Raw genomic sequence first — 21,451 nt, 5'->3', positions numbered from 1 at the left:
GCGCGGTGTTAGCACTGGCAGCCCCGGGTTGGTTTATTCCCCCGCTGCCTCGCCGGGGGCCGCTCCGTGCCTCAGTTTCCCCCTGGGCCAAGTGGCGGGGCACCAGCCCGGAGCTGGTCCGGAGGCGCGGCGCTGACCGCCCGGCGAGCCCCTGGGCGGGGCCGAGAGCGGCTGTTCAGCGGGTGGCGGAGAGAAGGCGAGCTCCGCCCGCGGGGGCGTGGGCAGGAGGGGTTAAAGCCGGCCCGGCGCGGGCAGGGTTAACCGGGCTCGCCCCGCAGCCGCTGGGTGGGCCGGGGCCGCGCCGCTCGGTGGGGCTGGACCGGAGCCCCGGCGCTGGGCAGGGATGCAGCCGCTGCCATGACAACCCCGGCCGGGCGCGCTCCGAGGCGATGCTCCCGGCCGGCCGGCAGAGCGCAGCTGGGCTGCTGAGAGCGGGGGCAGCCGCCGGCTCCCGCGCCGCTCGCCTGGCCCCGGCTGCGGCTGCTGCGCCCGCGTCCGCCCCGCGCTGAGCCGAGCCGGACCCTTCCCGGCCGCTCCTCTCCCCGCGGAGGAGCCCGGCCCCTGACTCCCCCTGGTGCGGCCCCGGCGATGGCAGCCTAGCTCCCGCAAAGTGACTGCGGAGCTGTGAGCCGGAGGAGCCGGCTGGGGACGCGCCCAGCACCGTTCCTGCGCTCCCCCGGGACGCCCGGGACTCCCCCCGATGCTCCGCAGCAGGCTGGAGTCCCAGGGGCGCTGCTGATCTCCGAGGAGCCGGGGCTCTGCCCGGCGCTGCCAGCCTGCGCCTCCCCGCCTCTCCCGGTGGCCTTTGTGGAGAGTCCCCGCGGCCCGCGATGGGGCTCGGTGGGCGCTTAGTCTTGCCCTGGAGGTGCCTCGTCGCCCTGAGTCTCAGGCTGCTCTTCCTTGTGCCCGCAGGAGTGCCCGTGCGCAGCGGAGATGCCACCTTCCCCAAAGCTATGGACAACGTGACCGTCAGGCAAGGGGAGAGCGCCACCCTCAGGTAGGAGCAGATGTGTTTCTCTGGGGCTCTGGGGGGGTCGCTCTGTGGGCGCTCCGGCCCCAGGGCAAGTCACTGGCCTGTGGAGCGGGGGGCTTTCCACGCCACATGGCTACCGGGGACGGCTGCTGCTTAGCCCTGACTCGGACGTGGCTTGTCCTGAGTTCTGCAGGAAAAGCAGGGGATGAAAATGCCATGCTGCCTCTGTAGCTCCTGTCTGTGGGCTTAGTGGACTAGGCAAAGGGGTTGCTGATGGAGGGCTGAGGCTGGCGGCTCAGAGGTCACCATGGTCTCTGCAAAGGACCAAAGGCAAATTCTGTTACTCCATTGGCACAGGAATGCTGGTGCCATGCAGGGGATGGGCAGGTAAATACAGATGCCAAGCAGCAAAGCTGGCAGTGAGATCTGGATGCCTGGAAGGGAGTTACCATTAACTGAACCCCTGTTCCTTTCCTTCAAATCACTGAATGGCAAGGGGTGTGTGGGTTGGTCCTTTTTTGCTTCTGTGCTGGTGTCTGGTTGGGTTGGTTAAGGCTCTGGCATCTCTGGCCTTGCTGGGGCTCTGGCCTGATCATTTTGCAGAATGTGTGGACTTGTGCATGCCTATATTGTGGGATCGAGAAAGCGCTGGTCTGCTGAGGCTGCTGTTAAAGATGCCTCTGGTACACATCCAGTAACCATGTGCTGGGCTTGTGCATTTGCAAAGTACATGCCATCCCTGAAGTTTGTGAATCCCGAGTTCGTAGGCATCGGCAGGCATGTGTTGAGAGCCAGAAGCAGAGTGAGGAGCAGCCGTAAGATGTCACTGATGGGAGGGGTGATCAGTTTGGTGCCAGGCATGGGGAATGCAAATGCCAGTGTGCCTCGCCTGCAGAACTGCTCATTAAAATCCCATTGCATGCACACTCCAGCCTGTGGGGTTTGATTCCTTGCAGGCATTAACTCTTTGGAGCATTCAGAGATGTGAACAGAACTGTTGGGGCACCTCCCTCCTTCTCTGTTCATAATGCTGGGGATGGGGGGGGGATATTGCATATAGGGAAGAAATGGGCTTTATCCAAGGGACGCAGAGACAGAGGATGCCGCTGAACATATAATGCCTCAGATCGCAGTCTATGTGTTATCTGGGATGTCTTTTACCCAGACACCCATTCCTCCTCTGGCAGCAGATAGACTCTATCATCTAATGGGTCTCCCTTGTCGCTGGCAATGAGAATCTTTCTTTGTTCTGTAAAGGATAGGTTTTAATTGAAAGCTTCACCACTGGTAATTAAAACTCTCATGCTCAGGAGCGACTTTTCAGTGGCCGTGTGTTGCAGTAGCTACATTAATGTTTGCTGGTCATTTTGGGCAAAATCTAAGCTCTCCAACTCTGCGGCAGTGAGTGGAACGGTGCCAAGGGTGGACATAATGTGGCACTGGCATCGGGGAGGTGGACATGAAATGCCGGTAGAGTCTCTCGTTTGAAGTGGTGCAGGGACAAGAAATTAAATTAGGGCCCTTTTCTGCCTTTGGAAACATAAGCACAATGTCTGTGTAGGACAGTGTTCCCTGTAAGTTGTGCACATGGGCAGTTGCTTAGAGAGATTCCAGTGTCATCCATCCAATTAGCAGAGCACCCACAGCTAGTTCTTTTGTTTCTACTGGTGGTGCACATTTGCACACGCTTTGGTGCATGTAAAATGTATGGTGCTCATGGGTGGAAGAGATGAGAGGGAACACTGGACTCCCCCTCCCAGGCTCTGCTGATCTGTCCCCTGTGGTTGTGATGTTGTCAATTCCTTCTCTCCAAGCACTTGCTCATTCACTGCAGAATTCTCAGTTTCGGGGATCCCAGAAGGTGAGCAGATGGGTGGTTTTCCCTTGGATAAAATCTGCATTAGCCTGGTGGTGTGTGAGGGTAATGGAAAACCAAGGGGTGGTCAGCTCAGAGTTTAGCCAGATAAGCTCTGTTGGGAGAAGCTTGCCCAAGACCTAGCCTGGTCCATAGTGAGCAGCACTGCACCATGTCCAGAGGCCATTCCTTTGCCCGTGACCAGAATGCATGCAATAAGCATTGGAATGGGAATGCCAAACACAGGGCTGGCAGGGGCACCAGGCAGCAAAGGTGACAATGGGATATGGATGCCAGGGACTAGCACTGGCTAACACCCCAGTTCCCTCCTGTCCTGCCCTTCCCTCCGCCCCCAAAAGAGAAGGAGAGTGTGAATTGGTCTTTCTGCCTCTGTGTCATGTCCTGTATCCTGGTCACTCTGCTGTAACATGAGCCTGGACACTCTGCATGTGTGGAAAGTTGGTAGAGATGTACTGCACTACGAGTGGTCCTGTGGTGTCAGCAGAGAACAAAGGACAAGAAAGTGAGTCAGGAGCTGGGACATTCCCCTTTGTAAAGGAAGCCCATAGGAAAAAGTGGAAAAGTCCTGCGCATACATGGGTCACATCAAACCCCCAGGGAATGTGGGTTTGGTTGAGTAGGCAGCAGCAGTGCAGTTGAATGCTCTGGGATGGTTGTGTGGTTTCCTGAGTTTGACACAAGAGCCCATCCACTACAGGAGTTTAACAAGAGATACTGTTTGGTGACAGATGTCCACAGACACAAAAACTTGTGCACCAGTGTCTGAGGAGACAGGCAACTTTGCACCTCACACGCTTTCCTAGGGACATGCAAACCACAATACCCTTCTAGTGAGCATTGCGCATAAAAGACAACAGGCTACTATGTTATTATCATCTCCTGGAGTTAGCCCTTCAGCTCAACTGGTGGATGCTGGATTCTATCCCTACTGATATTCCCCCGCATGCGAATTTTTATCTTGATTCAGGCATTCAGACTCAGGGTTTCATGCACCACACATATGCTCACAGGTGCCCATGCAGACACATGTGCTCATGCAAACCAGGGGAAGAGGGCAGGCAAATAAAAGATTCCCAAGATAGGAAAGCAAAGACGTGTGAATGTCTCCTGCAGTCTCTCCCCATCCTTCTTGTCTGAAACCTGATGGCAAACGCTGGCTGCCTGTGAAAGTATTAAGCTGGTGTCTGAGTTAACTTGTGTGGAATAGTAATGCTGGTCAGAGTAGCTTGTCCTGCTCTGAGTGAGACGCCATCCACCTGCAATGGGTGTCTCCTCTGACCCTGGAGATGGCCAATTCACTCTCAGTTCCTAGCATCATGGAAGTGACTCAAAGAAAAGTCACCCTCTTTTCCAGAGGACGACCTATGGACTTTGGAAAGCAGCGAAGGCACCCAAAGGAAGCAGGAGGCTCTGGAGTTTTGTTCTTGTCCTTTCACGGCAAAGGCAACACAAATTTAGTACCTTAGCAGTGAAAGAAACATTGTTTCCTGGGGCACTAGGAAAGTCCTGGATCTCTCCCCCGCCCCGCCGCCTATAGATCATACCTTGCTGATATTTCACTGATTGCTGTAAGTAGCCTCTAGAGCTGCTTTTGTCTCCAATCTGGATGGCACGTTCCTAGGGTCCCACAGCTGCCTGCAGGCAGCAGCACGGTGAGCGCCCACTTCTGCTCGCATCCACCAAGGATGCTGTTTTAAACTCCAACTATGCTGTCCTGTAGAATGAAGTTAATTCATCGCTTGTGAGAGGCGCCCGATTGACAGCCCTGTGGAGAGAAAAGTCTGTCTTTATCCACAGTGTTGTTACAGCCTGGCCAGTGACTGGGAAAACTCACTCTGCCCATTGCCCATGGGCTGCAATCCTGGTGCAGAATGATCTCTGCCATGGGCTTAAAGAGGTGTTCACTCTCCATGGCCTGCTCAGCCCTTGACCGCTCTGCTCAGGAGCTGAGCTAATGTCCCTAACATTGTAGTTTTAGGGTGTGGGCACCTGTCCAGGGGCAACCAGACTGAGTATCTACCAATTCATCACACCAATTCCAAAGGGAATTCATTAGACCCAGGTCTTTGGCTTGGTTGTCATGACCCTAAATGCTCACAACCACCTTGTCCTTACTGCAATGCTATATAGAAAAGTGTTCCTAGCTCGGCAGAAGAACCTGCTAAGATGGGGTCCCGGATGGAAGAAGCTGAGGACCATGCATGAGCAGGTTCTGACTTGTGGATGTTACTTCAAAAGATTGACTCAAACTGGTTTATGCAAATGATTTGGGTTAATTGTGCATGGGAGTTGTGGGGAGGTAGCAGGGCAGTCCCTGAATGGCACTGTGACCGAGGTGTGGGGATTAGGGTCGAAGGGCAGTTACCCCTCCCTGTTTCCATGGGGCCACTGTTTTCCTGCTGCAGCTGCCTCCAGTGGTCACTCTGCCATATTGCTATTCCCTGTTGGTCACCTTCCCTTTCCATGTTCTGGGAGATCCTGCAATTTCAGGTATTTCCCCCTTTCCAGGCACAACCAAATCATGACCTTGATTTAAGTTAGGGTAAGAGGAAACTATACCAAATTTCATGGTCAGAGCTCTTACCTTTTAAGAGGAGTTCTTGAACAAATGTAGCACCGACAGACAGACAAACACTAAAACATATAGTAGATGAATTAATGATGGGCAAGGACATTCATCTCCTAGAAAAACTCACCCAAACTTTTGCCTGGTACTTGAAGCAAGCCCAATCTTCATGGGGAATTTTGAAAAAAAAAAAAAAAAAAAAAGTTTGGTTAATGTTAAAACATCAACAGGAAAGGCCTTCATTCTAATCTCACCCAAACTGGCATAAACCAGATGGTAGCTTTGCTGGAGTCAAGGGAGCTACCCTATGGTAAAGCTCACATGTGATTTGTTTAGGTTTCCAAAAATAAAGGAGTCCAGTCGAAGGCCTTAGAAATCCCATGGTACTAATGCATTAGCATCCCTGCAGGGTTAGAACACTCACTTCCATGAGAAGTCAGCCAAACAGCTGCCTACAGAAACGCCCTTTCACATTTTTTTTGTTATGGAAAGATTCCAGCCTGTCATCTTCCTTTCCACTCTCTTCTGCACTTCCCAGGCCCAGCTGGCCCAAAATCACTGATAAACCATGAATGTGACGCTCCTTTTACCGTTTCCAGCCTGAGAAGAATCAAGACGTGCCCAGTGCTGTGTGAAAAGAGTCTGCAAGGGGGTGTCCTGCCATTTTGTTTCAGTAGAGCACGTCTGCTCTGCAGCTGGGAGCATGCCTGAACCCTCAGATATGTGCTTGGGCAGCTCTCCCGAGCCACCATCTGTTCAACCCCCAGCTATGCTGCATTAGCACTCTAGTGCAAGGAGAGCTAGCATGTATGTCTACTTGAACTGGGCACCACACGCCTAGCTGCAGTGTGGACATAGCTGCAGTAACTATCCATCCATTTCACTTCACACTTTGGTCCTGGAATTGCATCAGCATGCAATGACATTTACACTCGGACAGCCTCCCACTGAACTCATTGGTTGCCCAAGCAGACCATGAGTCCCTGTGGGCCCAATTTCTGGGTTGTTCTGTTTTTGCAGGAGCTTTGTACATGTTTTGCTTGAATATGGAGTCGTACCATGTACATTTTTGCATTTGAATTGGAAAAACTCACAAAACTCCAAGCTGAACTCAACAGACATTTGTCTGGGTTTGGCTCAGAGCCCCAGCGTTTCCTATGATCTCTGTTAAGGCTGTGCAAACTGGCAGCATGGTTTTCCATGAAACCTTTTGCAGCATTTTGTGGGCTATATTTTCTACATTCATTTCACCCCATGTTATACTCATGGAATAATACTGAGGAAGTGACAATTTGGTTCCGAAACAAAAAAGACACATGGAGACTACTATGAAACTTCCCAATTCCTAAGTGAAAAATCAATCTGTCTCAGAAATAAGCGAGTGTTTTCTGAAAATGGCTCCAGTTTAAGATAGCCCCCCCCCCCCAAACAGGGTTGATTTCTGGTTCACAACCAATTTGAGGCAGTGCTCAGGTGTTGAGCCTTTCATAATTCTGTTCATATTTTACCCACACCGAGTTTTCACCTAGAACTGAAAAGAGGCTGAAGTTCCCTTGAAATAATTGCTTGTCCATTGAAACTCTCTTGGAAATTTTCACCCTTAAGTGTTGGGGTTTATTTTGAACACTTTCTCTGGTCAACAGCAGCAGATTTAGCTAGTGGGATTTTTCCCCTGCTCCCACAAATAGAAACACAAAGCAAAATTCAGCCCAAGTGGCTCTCTGGAAAAGTTGCATCCACTTCCACCAGGGCTCAGGTGGTTCATTGTGACCTGTCTCTTTCAGGTACTGAAACACACAAATGAATACTGGAACCTCTCCCTCTTCTGGGCCAAGCACTAACCCCTGATTCCGCCCCCGTCTCAGGCTGCCAGAGTTGAGTGATGGGAAATCTCTGCTGCGGTTTTTGGTCTGCTGCCAGGGGTTTGTAATCAATGAGCTGAGATCTTTTGCCAGGATGCAGGGGACAGAAAAGCTCCTCCCCAGCCATCACTCTGATGGAGCATAGGCAGGGATGTCTTAGGACGACCTGAGCACTGGATCTTCTGTCTCAAGCGGGATGTCCACAGCTGGCAGAACGGGTGCTCTTTTAAAAGGAAGTTGGAGCAGTGGCAGATGGGAGGTGATGGGCAGTGCAGATGAGGATGAGTGGTGCTCAGAGTGAAATGGGGCAGGAGGCAGAACTAGGAGGTGGGGTGGAGCAGCCACCATGCATGTGTGAATGGATGGCAATTTGAAGTGGGCCACAATGAGGAACGACAAAGCAAATCCCCTGGTTTCATTCTCAGCAGTGCTTCCTACAATACACAGTGTGTTCCTTGACCTCAGTGCCTCCCTGAACCAGGGCTGACGCATCCATGAGAACCAGTATGGGAAACTTTCCACGTCTCTCCTTCATGCCTCTGCAGTCAGAATCAGCCTGAGTCTCTCACGGTTCACCCCAGACCTCCTACCCCAGCATGCTTGTGCAGCCACTGAAGTCCCTGCTCATGGATTTGTATTCATGTTCATTTCCAGGGCTAAGGCCCGCAGCATGCAGCTCCCATGAAATATTCCCAGGTTCTCACGTTCGTCCCTGCTTGCCCTGGAATCAGTTCTGTGCCATTTGATCTGGGCTCTCTGCTTATCACTTCCAACGCAGGGGACAGTCATCCAGTTTCTGCTCCACCCTAAGGCTTGGTCTACACTAGTTAGGTAAGTCGATTGCAGATACACAATTCCATCCGCAGCAGTTGCGTAGCTAGAATCAACTGATCTGCAATTGACTTACCTGGCCATCCTCACTGAGGAAGGTCGATGGGAGAGTTTCTCCCTTCCTCCTCATGATAACAAGGAGTACAGAGGTCAAGTGCCGATCCCTTATAGATTGATTTTGCACGTTGAGGTGCATGAAATCGAAATCAAACCCCAGAAGATCAACCTTGAGCAGGTCAATCTTCTGGGTAACGTAGGCATGGCTTGACTGTAAAGGAGCCCCCAGTGGCAGCCTGGATGGAATTCAGCCACTGACTCATTTGTCATCACCGTGAACTTCATCTTCTTTCCCAGTTAATGTCTCATGGACTTTGTCTTGACCCCTCGGCTTCTGTAGTTCCCTACAGGCCCAACTCCTTTGACGCCTTGAGGTGTCTGGAAGGGAGGGGCAAGCACCCCTAAATTACACAAATATTGTCCTGAAGCCTTTGCGTGAGGGTGTATAAGCCAAAGAACACATTCCCACCTGCATACCCAATCCCAAATTCCAAACTTCACAGAAATCATTGCAAATTATAGGGCGAGCACCAGAAGTCCACCACTCCTGGGTTCCACCTTTCACCCGTCAGTTCAGGTGCCTTGCACTGCTCTGTAAGCTGCTTGCCTGAACAGAGCTGCGGAAGCGGAGAGCATTGTTGCAGGCCTGTATTGTTCAAGGGAAGCTTGTTTGCAGCCTCCAAGTCAATTGCTTTGCTCAGGCTGGCATGTTTTTATAAGGGGGAATCATTGCTAAAATGGCATGTCAGCACATCTCAGAGATGGGAGAGAGGTGGCAGAGAAGGAGCCAGGTTGAAAGAAAACCAGTTGTGATATGTGTGGATTTTTCAGTGTCATTTTTGTCTAAGAGGGGCTCAGCTAGGGGAAGGTTTCCCTTGATAGTTTTTCTGATAGAGTAACTGCCTGTAAATCATCGTGCACTCCAGAGCTGTCTGAAGAAGTGTCTGCACTGCAATCCCAGGGTGCGGTTGTAGCTCACTGGAGGCTCGAGTCCTGAGGCAGTCAAACCATGGTCGTAAAGTCAAGTATCACTTAGCCCTCTCGCCCCCCCACCCCAATAATTATCCAGAATTCCAGGTGGGTTTGTACAGCTTGTGCTAAAGTTTGCATTGCTGCAGTTTCTCTGCTCTAGTACCCAAGCCAGCTAGATTAAAGCTACAGGAGCTGCAATCAAACTCCACAGTTGCAACATGGACATACCCAGAATCTCTGGTCCTGTGGGTCAAGCACGTAGTCCTGCACCTGTGAGCTCTCTGGGCAGGAGTTAGTTGAACACATTCTTATCCCTTTCCATCTGAGTGGGGCTTGATAGAACTCTGGAATTTATTTCTGCTCCTAATATTTCACGTATCTGTAAAAAAATAAAGCTGCCAATGAGGATCTGCCAGAAGTACAAGAAGCTTTTTGGATCAGGGAGGGGGGTCTTGCTACGTGCTTGCTCCTTGTGATTGCTGCTGTAAGTGTGCAACTCCAGTGATCAGTTAACCGGGACAAAGGAAGTTTTGTCCCCCATGTCCTAGGGCTCACAAAGCCATACAGAAGAGCTGCGATCCTCTGGTTGGAGACAGATGAACTGTGCTGTGTGGCAGCTCAAAACATCCCTAAACGTGGTGGTGACTGAGAGTGCTGGGCTGAGACTTGGGAGATCTGTAGAGCCCTGCAGGGGTACAAAATTTGTATCTGGCGCCATATCTGCGAAATTGAGTGGAGGATACTTGCACTGACATCCATAGGTGTGGATACCCACAGGTATAAAGTGGATATCTGCAAATTTGCTGGGTTCTAGCTGCATCCATATCCGCAAAAATGAGCCCATGATGATCCACGTCCACCGCTGGTCGCTGTGGCTAAGGTAGGTAGCCAGGGATTTGCAGAGCTCTAGAGATCTAGGTTGAATTCCCTGAGTCCCTGTGTGACCTTGCACAACTCACTTAATTTCTCTGCCCCTTGTGCCCCAACTGTGTAACAGGAGACAAAACTTCCCTTCTTCCACCCCTTCTCTTGTCTATTTTCATTATAACCTCTTTGCATTGGGGACTGTCTCTCTCTGTGTACAGCCCCTAGCACAGTGATGTACGGCTCTTGATTAGAGCCTGTAGGTGCAGCCATAGCAGAGACGATAACTGAAGAATTCCTCCATTGGAAGGGAATCCTCTGATGAGGTACGGTGTATGACTAGGGAAAAGGGGATGTGGCTGGAGAAATGTTTCATCTGGTTGTTCCCTAGGTAGCAGAATAGCCCCTGGGAATCACTGCTAGATGTCATAAACAGAGCAGCATTAAATCAACTTTAATTTGCACTGGCGGGAGAGGACTGGCTCTTCTTGATCTAGGAACAGGGAGGCACAAAGGTAGCTTAAAGCCCTTATCTCCCAGACATGTCCTCAGGTGTGCCTCAGCTGGACCAGAGATGCTAGTCTCTTGGGTTCCCCCCTTATCAGCTTTGCGCCTTCTCCCTTAATGCACACCACACATGACACACCCTCCCATTCCCATATGGCAAGCAGGTCCCTGGGCCTTTATCTTCAAATCAGCCTCCAACGTCAACCATTTCTATGGTATGCTCTTATTAGGTCAGCTAGTGATGAGCCGGAAGCCACGTTAAATTCAAGACCCTCCTAGCCTGAGCCCACCTTTCGCAAATACCTCCTGCCTGTACGGACCGGAATGTCCTGGCGATGGGGTATGAGGAAGGAAGGGACAACTTGATCCCATGTCTGCTTGAATCCTTACCCAAAGCCCCATCCTCCTATTGCCTTCTTCAGCATTGCCAAAGCCCTTTGAGGCAATGAAACCGGTGGTGTCTGGCACAGCTTTCGTACTCAGTAGTGCCATGTGGATTTACTGTTGTGTACAATTGTTAAATAATAGATACCAGCTGCCATTTCTTCAGCCAGAATAAATCTCTGTCACTCTAGTGCAGGGGTCAGCAACCCCCGGCACAAGTGCCAAGAGAGGCACCTGAGCAGATTTTCATCAGCACATGAAGCAGGAGCTCAGCCCCACTCCTCCTCCCCCATGTAGCTGGGAGCCTGGTCAAAGGCTGTGACTTAACAAAAGAGCAGCAAATGCCACCAACCACCTTCTAAATGGTAAAGCTCTGCATCTTCATTTATGTATTAATGAAGCTGTTGTAAGTAGGACTATTAGTGACTTGAGAAAGTCTCACCAACACTTGGACCGTACATAGAGATCAAAAGGTCAAATTTCAGCTCTCTGCCTCAGAAAGGCTTCTGGGCCCTGGTGTAGTGACTTCAGCAAAGCTGGGCAATCTAACTCCACCTACAAGTTTTCCTCTTCTTCTCGCCTTCTCTCTTCCCCCTTCACTCCCCCCTCAAGAAATAAATGTGCGCAAAAAACCTTGCCAGTTTTGCATGTTTCCATTATTTTTTGTTGAGCAGCCTGGACCCCAAAAGGGAAATGAATCCCTCACTAACCACATCAATGGGCAAGAATTAAAAAGTTAAAAGAACCGTAAAGAACATATACAAATGGGTATGGGGATGCTATGTCGTCAAGGTAATAGAGACAAAGGGCCTCATCCCAGACTTTTGACAGTCCATGGGAGTCTCTCTCTTTACTTTTATGCACCTGAATCAGGCTTGATGGAAAACATTGCATTTGCTAAGCTGTTCAAATGGTCAGGTAGTTCCTTGTACATAGGCTGGCAAGGCTGAGAGCCAGTCTAGACAAAGCTGTGCCTCTGGAGTCGTATTGTATTTGTGTGAAGTGGATGCGAAATGGTATCATGCTGATCTGGTTACATTTGAAAAGGCAATGGAGGGCTGCTTCTGGTATAGATTTGTGTGAAATGTCCAGAGAATAAGGCTAAATCCGCTATGTGCTGGGGGTATCCATTACGGTACATAAGCAGTCCAATAATTAGATTAAAAATCTTGCCTTTGACTATCTGCAATCTTCAGCCTGCAATGAGTGGTGTATGTCCTTTCCAAGCAGCTGTCACAGGGAAAGGAGTTTATGTTCATAGGAAGGCATTTGTGCAGATTTCAAGGTCCAGGTGTCATGCTAACTTAGCAGGTGATGGGAAAAAAACTATTGGCATTATGATGGAGACAAGGTGGTGAAGGGCTGAGATGCACTGAAAGGTGGTGACTAGCATGCGTGCATAGAAAGAAAGGCTGCAGATTGTTGAATTAGGAACAAGGGAGTTCAGCTCTGCATGGCGATGAGAACAGAGTAAATCAAGAATAAAACTACCTTCCAACACAAGCAGCTGGTGAAATATCAGTTTTGTTTTTTTCCCAGAGATGGGAGATTTTTACTGACTCTGAGTCTGCAACCATAAATGGCTCCCGACACCTGTGTCTGTTTTATCAGACACATGCAGAGCCCTGGAGAGGACCCGAACATTCATTAGTTTGGGTTTTAGAGTCTGGTTTTTCTGCAGTGGGTTCATTATTTCTCAGCTTCATTCTCTCAGTTCAGCAGCAGCAGAGTTTTTCAGGTTTATGTTTCTGGCCACTTCTAATGAGAAGCATACTACAGAGCAGGCAGGAAAGCCTAATTCTCAGAGTGAGGGAGACGATGTTAAATTGTATAAATAACAAATGCTGGGCAGAATTCAGATCCAGGTTTTGAATCACATCAAAGATCAAGATAGTTTGGACCCAGAATTGAGATAGGGGCCAGTCGCAAAATTTTGGTGCCAATGCAGGCTCCAGTCCAGCTGAAGCTGAGCAGAGCGGTGCAACGGAAGCATGCTGGGCCCGTAACCTAGAGGTCATTGGATCAAACCCATTCTCTGCTATCCCTGGGCTGCGTTCTTAATAGGTAGGAATGGTGTTCCTAGCCTTGGTTTGTCAGAGGTTGGAAATGGATGAAGGAAAGGCATCACTTTGGTGATTAACTGTTCTGTTCACTCCCTCTGGGGCATCTAGCATTGACTTCTGCTGGAAGACAGGGTACTGAACTAGATGGACCTTTGGTCTGACCCTGCATGGCCTTTCTTACACCCTTATGTTAATCCTGAACCATTCACTGCATGGGGTACTGGAACTAGACCTTTGACAGAAGCTAGGGACACCATTCCTACCCATCCTGGCTAACAGCCATTGATGGACCTAACATCCATGAATTTATCTCGCTCTTTTGAACCTTATTAAAGTCCTGGTCTTCACAATCTCCTCTGGCAAGGATTCCCACAGGCTGACCGTGCGCTGCATGAAGAAAAACTTCCTTTTGTTAGTGTTAAAACTGATCCCCATTCATTTCATTTGGTGGCCCCCTAGTTCTTAAGTTATGGAAACAAGTAAATAGCTTTTTGTTATTCACTGCAGAAGAGGCAGAGTGGTGCAGAATTCTGAGCTTAGCTTCTCCTGCCAGGTCCACGTTGCTACACAATCCAAGAAGGTCTTTCCCCTCTTTTTCTTCCTAGGTGGGAAAGTATGATTATTTCTGTTGGTGGTCTGGCTCCAGATCCTGCAAGGTGCTGACTGCCCTCCAAGCTTCCCTAGGCACTCAGCACACTTGTTGGCTCAATCGAAGACCTACTAAGTTCAGGCCTTGTGGGTTTCACAGCCTGTGAGAGACCACCTCCAAGATCACCTCTGCCCAGTGCTCCCTGTAAGCTGAGAGCTTGGGTTGCCACCCCAGAATGTTTCAGTTGCACCTGTCTAATTAGTAGGGCACCCACAGCCTTCCACAGTGGGCAGCAAGTGTTTGTGTTGGCGGTACACATCCACACATGCCTTGGTGCACAGATGGAAAAAAGTCAGAGGGAACACTGCTTCTGCCCCACAAACTCGTGCTCCCTTCACCCCTTGGAGGAGGCTGTCCTGACTGTTCCCAATAGGGCATCTCCTCTCACGCTGCCCGCTGTCAGCTTTCAGCTCAGCATGGTTCCCACAGACAAATATATTTCCCTTCCTGCAATTGGCAGCTTAGTGCTGGGGAAAGTCTCGCCAAATTAGGCCAACAAATAGGCCAAGAAACCCTTCAAAACATTGATAATCAAAAGCTAACCACGGTAATACTCTTGCTCCCTCCTGTACGCTGCTCTGCAGCCTTGTGGAAGCAGCACAATAGTTATGGGCAAAGTGACATTTTTATTCTCAGTCTGGGTCGCCAGGACTTTTATAGCAAGTGCTGCAGATGACTCAGCACTTTTGGTGTGAGGGAAGGGTCAGGGTTATGTCAAAACCTGAATTCCTCCAAAGTGGTGCGTGTCGTATTTCACGTTCTCTGTCAAACTATCCTCCAGCGAGCCCCAAGCTTCCTCTCAGGTTCAAGGCTGAAGAGAGTTCAGGTTCCACAAAGCATAACTCAGGACCCTGCCATGCACGACTCGTCCCAGTTCTACTCAGAAGTTAACTCAGGCTGTGTCTAGAGTGCAGGCTTCTGCCACAAGGCAGAAGGGATGTCCCAGCCGAGGGGCTTTTCCTGACATGTGGCCCCATAAGACCGGGCCAATGTCAGGAAAGCCTCTACTGGCAGAATGGTCAGCAAAAGATACGCAAATTGCGGTGTGCAGATTGTGTATTTTTGCTGTCCGTTTTCCGCAGTCTAGCCACAGCCTCAGTCTCAGCTGTACTCCACATTTTAAGGTGAGGCAGTCACAGCCTTTCACCAGATTTGAAATTTCAGGCCCAGCTTTTGTGTCTCTGGCCTGTCTCTAGTTATCTGCAGAATCAGAGAATGTCTCAAGCACGGGGTGCAGGCAGTAGAAATGTGTGCTTTGGCAAACCTCTCCATGAACATGATCAAAGGCTAGATCTGCACAACCCTGCAATGCAGACCACAGGGAGTGTGAATTGCAGTACCTACTATGTAGTAACCAAAAATGGGAGATTGGGGTTCAGTGTGCGGGTGTGGGGTCTGGGTGGGAGGGAGGCTGCAGGAAGAGGCTCAGGGTGGAAGGTCTGAGTGGAAGGGGGGGTGCAGGAGTGGGCTGGGGTTGGGTGATCTGGGTGTGAGGTAAGGTGCATACATGGGCCATGGGTAGCAGTGGGGGAGTTCAGGAGAAGGCTGGAGGTGAGAGGTCTGGGCAGGAGGGTGCAGGAACAGACTGAAGGTCGGGAGTGGGAGTTCAGTGAGAGGGAGGGAGCAGGAACAGGGTGGGGATCTGGGAATGACGGGGTGCAGGAGGGAGGGATGAGAGTTGGCTGGAGATGAGGGTATTACCTCCGTGTGCTGCTGCTGCCACCCCAGCTGTCCCCTCCCTGGCCGGGGAAATGACAGTGGCAGCAGAAAATCCTCTCCAGGGAACTTTTTATCCCGCCGCTGCCAGGCACACACCTCCCCATCCCAGACCACTGCTCTGATTGGTCAGAATTCCAGCCAATCAGAGCAGCGGGGAAGCCTCTCTGCAGGCAGCACCTGTCGTTCCCGAGAGGGTGGAGAAGTGGCAGCAGCACATGGAGCTGTTTCCTGCCTCCCCCACCAGCAGAGCTGCTCTGGTTAAAGATTTCTTTCCTCTCTACTCTGTAACTTCTAAGCTGAGTTCCAGGGAAGTTATTCTCTGTGCTGCAACTGAAATCTTTGAGTTTTTTCTCTCATTTTGTGAATAAATTACTTTTTTTAAGGCAATGATTTGATTCCTGTGTCCTAAAGAAGAGTCTGTGTGGATTCATGCCTTAAACTGAAAGGTCAGCTATCAGATTACAGCTCTTTGTTTCCAAGATCTGTCTCCTAAGGAAAGGTTAAGAGCTGGGGGCTTATTCTACAGGGAGACATCCCAAGTGTGTCTTCCTGAGTTAAAAGATTTTCTTTGGGGGGGTGGCTGCTACCAACACCCCAAAGTCAGGGAATCTGTGACCTTGTGGAGTTTTTTAAGCAGAACCGTTATAGGCAAGGTATTTTTAAGGTTTGGCAGCCCCCACCCCACTTCCTGCGCTCAGAGTGGAGAGGCAGCCCTGCCACCAGGGGAAGTCCAGATCAAGGAGGTTCAACTTGTATAGCTATACTAATAACATGCTTCTAGTGTAGGATGTATCCTTTAGCAGGGAAAGAGTAATTTTGCCAGTGTAGCTTGTACCAATTTGGTGAATGAAATAAGCTATATTGGCAAAAGTGCCCTTCTGCACTATAACTGCATCGATACAAGGACTTTTGCTGGCTTAGCAGGGCTTAAAAAATTCACGCTCCCCATATGGCATCGCAATACCAGTAGATGTTTTAGCATAGGCCTGGCCTAATGCAGGCTAATTTCATAGGCTTTCGATCTTCCTCATGCCGGTCAGGCTCACATCTGTTTATTTCAGTGTATGGTCACGTTGCTAAAAGCAGGTGCAGAGCTGCAGGAGACACTGGCCATCTTAATTCATTGTCTGTTCCAAGGTGCAGCCATTTGATTCTTGCATTGAAACAAGCACACACTTCACCTCCTTTGTTTCACTTCTCCCCCTCCCCCTCATACCCTTGACTATACCCCAGATGGAAGTGGCAGCTGGGGGTTAGTCCATTGGGACCCAAGAAAGACCATTATTAAAATGAACAGCTCTGGACTGGGGATTTGTTCTTGGACTGTCGTAACCAGCCGCCTCGGAGCATCGGGCCCTGCTTGCATTCCGCACACGCCCAGGATCGGAGCGTGTGGAGATTGACTGAATATATATATACCTTGTGTACGGCTAATGAACTAGGATAGATAGAGTAGGGAGGAAGAGTAATTCACACAGATACCTGCAGAAAGATGCAGGGCTCAGAGATAAGGACAGCGAGAGATTGTGCAGATGGAGATGACAGATAGCACAGACAGCCACAGGGAAGGGAGCCCTTGGGACTGCAGAGTGGGGGCTCCACAGGGGAAGAGGGGAATTGGAACATTTTGCGGAACCTTCTTTGGGTGATGTTGCCTGTTGTTTGCTCAGTGCTGCCATGACGGTGTGATGAGATCCAGAGCAATGAGGGGGCTGTTGTTGGAGGGGAAAGCCGATTTAGCTCATGTCATTTCGTTTGGCTTGGAGGAGAAGGACTGAAATAAAAAGGGGCCTCTGGTGGGATCATTGTTCTAAAGGAGGCCGAAGCTGAAAGCTCTTCAGCTGTCCTCCCTTTCATCCCACCACCGCCCCTCTCTTTTGCACAAATAATCCCTCTCATTAGAATGGTGCATTGCCCCCCAAGCAGAGAACAGAGCCTGTTATTTTCCACAGCACATAAAGGGCTCTTTCACCCTCCTGCCCTTCTCACTGGCAAATCTGTGACTTGTTTAGTCCAGAAGCTCTGGAATCTAACAGCTGTGCCTTAGGGGAAGGCAGATTCTGTTCTACTGGTTTCCCAGTGCTTCTGGGCTGGTGCATGGTGCTGCTCTGACTGCAGTAATTCTTTCTGCTCACGAGCAAGAGCAGCCCTCTTGCCCACGATGCTCTTTTCTCATGCACACAATGGCACTCACTTACTCTTCCATCTGGCACTGGCGCGCACCACTTGGTGTCATTCTCAAAACTCCCTAGCTTGCAGGTCAGGTTGATGCTTGGGGTTTTGGGTTGCTGTCACGTGCTGAGCCCAACAAAAGTGTCTTCTTCTGATGTAACGATACCTAGAGTTTCTTGATTTCTGTTTCAGTCCTGTCTCTTTTGGGAGGCCCACTGACAAGTTAAACTTCCCATGATTTTCTTTGCTGATTACCCTGGTGTCCTGCCCCACGTCCCCACTTCCCCCACTGAATCCACAGTCTTCTCCTCCAAGGCACTATGCTTGAGTGAACTATTGCTGAATGCCAGGTGATTCATTGTTTGCCAAGTGCTTTTTGCTTGCTGGGGTACAAAACTCCCATGATTATCCTAATCTGGCTCTTCCTCTAGGATGATCCACACCCCATTTCTCTTGTACTTCCTCCTGAAGGAGTGAGAGCTACCTGTGAAGAAAGCTGTGCTTGGGCCTTTACTTTTTCAATTTGCCAAGGACTTCTGTGAAGATTTTGATCTTTCTTCCCCATTGGGAATGGTCCCAGGGATCTTGCACGGACTGTGACTGGGGAAAGCCGTGGATGTTATCACATGTGGTTCTCTTCCTGAATGGCTACGTACTGATTCCTTGCACGAACAGAGATGCCTTAGCACAGAAAAGGCCTAATTCTGCAAGGTGCTGACAGCCAGTGGGAGCCGGCAGGTTCTGAGCTCCTTACAGGACTGGGCCTGTGGGTGGCAACAGCTGGCATCTCTGGCATTGCTGAGAGAGACTAGTTTGCCCTTCTAGTCCATGAAAAACTTGCTTTCCAGAAGTTCATAACAGCAAGGCAGGAAAAGCAGTGGAGCTGAAAAGAAATAAAAAGCCCAGGGAGGGGGAGTGGAATGCATTTATGATGCTCTCAAACTAACAGCAGGCTCCTCTCATATTATTTTTCCTCAGTCTTTGAAACAGAACAATGGCCTGCAGCCTTCACAGCAGATGGACAATGCGTGCGCCTTAACCACTTAACAGCCATTAGCCTAATTTCACATACTAGAGCCAAATTAAATAATAAGTAAGAGGCTCTGAAAGGCTGGTTTGGAGGCTGTGTTACTGCTTTTCACTTGATAACCTTCTCATAAACAGATGCTCCCTCTCTATCCTATTAACCTTGCCGAAGACTGAGGGGGCCTTTCTTCAGACAAATGAGCAATTGCGCCTGAGATGTCTGAACAGAGCAGGGGGAACCTCTACCCTGGCCTGAGTGGCCAGATGGGAAAGGTTCTCCAGCCAAAAGGCGTGGATGGTGGGTCTTCCTTGAGCCCCCACATCTAGAGAGGAGATATAGTCCTCAAACCTAGAGAAGTGATACAGAACCAGAGCCCAATCTGTGGTCACATCCAGATCCTTTTAATGCGCCAAATTATTCATCTTGGTCTGCAAAACCCATCTGTACCTGCTGGGACACGGAATTATTTCCAGATCTAGTGCGTATGGAAAGGAAGTTGAAGTCGCTGCCAGGTACCTGAAGTGACGCGCAACTTCTTCCCAGACTCTGTGACACAGTTTGCCGTATGCCAAGCTCCTCCTCCTTTTCAATCTAAGCTCCTCCCCATTTCTAGCTGAACAGAAGCAGAGTGCAGAGAAGGGTAATCAGGGAAAGGAGGGCCTCTTTGTGAGAGGAGACTGGAAGAGCTTGGCTTGTTTAGTCTAGTAGAAAGAAGGCTGGAGAAGGGTATGATTACTCTTGATAAATATATCAGGAGGAAGGTGAATTTGAGAGAGGGGGAAGAAGGTTTTTATGGGGTTGACAAATGTGTACAAGGGGGATTCATTAGATGTAGCGTGCTTAGATTTCAAGAAAGCCTTCGACAAGGTCCCTCACCAAAGGCTTTTACATAAATTAAGTTGTCATGGGATAAGAGGGAAAATCCTTTCATGGATTGAGGATCGGTTAAAAGACAGGAAACCGAGGATAGAAATAAATGGTAAATTTTCCGAATGGAGAGGGTAACTAGTGGCATTCCCCAAGGGTCAGTCCTAGGACCAGTCCTATTCAACTTATTCATAAATGATCTGCAGAACGGGGTAAACTGGGAGGTAGCAAAGTTTGCAGACGATACTAAACTGCTCAAGATAATTAAGACCAAAGCATCCAGGGATCTGAGCAGGCTGCCTCTGCCCCGTGCCATCCCTGCTGCTCCCATTGGCTGGGAACTTCAGCCAGTAGGAGCTGCATGAGCTGCACTTACGGATGGGGCAGTGTGCAGAGCAACCTGGCTGCCTTTCCACATAGGAGCTGGAATGGGGACATGCCACTACTTCCAGGAGCTGCTTGAGGTAAGCACCAGCTGGATCCTGCACCCCAACTCTCCTCGCATGCCCCAAACTCCAGTCTAAAGCCAGAGGAGAGACATGCTGCTTCTTCCAGGAGATGTGTGGTGCAGACACTAGCAGGGAACCAGACAGTCCTGCTGTGTGGAGCCACCAATGGGACAGCCAACGGCATGGTCAGCGGTGCTGATGGGAGCCACCAGGGTTCCTTTACAACTGGGTGTTCCAGTCAGCAACCGTACACCTGGTCACCCTACTGAAAGCATGAGCCTGTGGGGAGCACACTAGCTCGGTCAACCAGCATCGCCCAGCAAACAAGTTCTGACTGGCTGGAAAGGTAGGTGGAACCGAGAAAAGAAACATCCAGCGCTGGTCAGGTCCTGACACAGTGGGGGGTTTCTCAAGAGTTTTCTTCTGGAGCCCCTGTCCCAAGGTGCCATAAGAGCTCCACAGCGCAGCTGTGAAGCAGCCACTGCTTTTCTGCATCTTAACGTGAGGATTGGTTTCAAGGGGTAGCCTGCAGGCAGCAGGGCTGATAGGCATTGCAGGCTAGGTGGGAGTGGCGCCCCAGGCCTGTGCCCCTGCAAGGGGCGGGGCCAAGGGCAGAAAGAGCTGGGCCTCGGGCAATCATCCCATAGTGTTGCCCTGGGGGCTCCCCCTCCCTCACAGCCATGTGGCGCAGCCATGTCGTTTCAAAGGGGCCCCAAGTTCTGGCTATTGCCACTGCCGCAGTAGCAGCGGCAGAGGCCAAATCTTCATCCCCCTTTGAAATGCTGGGCCCCAGTGCAACTGACCCCTTTACCCCTCTGCCCTGCCAGCAGCCCTGCCAGCAGGGCAATGGCCCAGGGCACTGCAAAGCTAAATAGCACAGGCGCAGGCTTCAGCTCTATGTAGTGGGGCTCAGGGCTCCAGGCTGCAGTTCTGTGCTCAAGGGCTTTTGCTTTCTACCCTGGGCCTTAGTGAGTCTAATGGTGGCCATGATGGACCCCCCCCACCGAAATCTGCTTGTGGCCCTCCAGGGAGCTCCAGGCTCCTGCCTGAGACCCACTGCAGTGGAGGACCTTTGGACGTGTACATACTAGCCAGCAAATTGCAGGGGAGGCAGGGATGACACCCCGTTAAATAGACGTGGGAAAAACCAGAGGCAAGTCCTGAGCCTGTGTGTTCAGGGAGGCTCCTGCAAGCGGTGCTGGATCTGGAATTAAGAAAAGTATCAGCATTCCCTCTGCACCTGTGCAGCCCCCAAAGTGACCCAGTTCTGCACCACAGCCCACCTTAAACTCAGAACCGAATCCGTCCTCGCTAGAAAGCCAGACTCAGCCATGTGTTCTGAAGCTCGCCTCTTGCTGTGCATAATTTAGGACGTGGAAGGGGTGGGTGCAAGCATTCGCTCTTCTGTGTAAGGCGGAGAATGCTGAGGGGCAGAAGGGGAAGTCAGCATCTTGGGGTTGTCTCCATACTCCGGCTGTCTGAGAGCCTCTGATTGATTTTTCCTCCAATTGGAAATGGCGCAGACGTCCATTAGTCTGCTTCATGGCCTCTCCAGAGCCATTAATGGAGGCAGCAAGGGCTTTGTTGCTAAGTTGGCTTCATTTGTGAGCATG

At 50.5% G+C, this 21,451-nt stretch overlaps 1 protein-coding gene across 6 annotated transcripts in view; it reads left to right on the top strand.

The window, feature by feature from the left end:
* The window catches only part of LOC142001463 (neurotrimin), a 709,680-nt gene that overhangs the window by 402,311 nt on the left and 285,918 nt on the right, over window positions 1-21,451 (top strand). For 3 of the 6 annotated variants that reach the window (XM_074976709.1, XM_074976711.1, XM_074976712.1), the window contains exon 2: window positions 913-997. In XM_074976709.1, coding sequence (XP_074832810.1) covers window positions 913-997 — 85 coding nt within the window. Of the gene's footprint in view, window positions 1-308; window positions 998-21,451 lie in introns of those variants that run through there. The other 3 variants (XM_074976713.1, XM_074976710.1, XM_074976708.1) reach the window with 1 other exon arrangement.

This window comes from Carettochelys insculpta, chromosome 25 (assembly GCF_033958435.1).
Source record: "Carettochelys insculpta isolate YL-2023 chromosome 25, ASM3395843v1, whole genome shotgun sequence".
Lineage (NCBI taxonomy): Eukaryota > Metazoa > Chordata > Testudines > Carettochelyidae > Carettochelys > Carettochelys insculpta.
The sequence above is the reverse complement of the archived record's forward strand: the minus strand, read 5'-3'. Positions and strand labels throughout refer to the sequence as shown.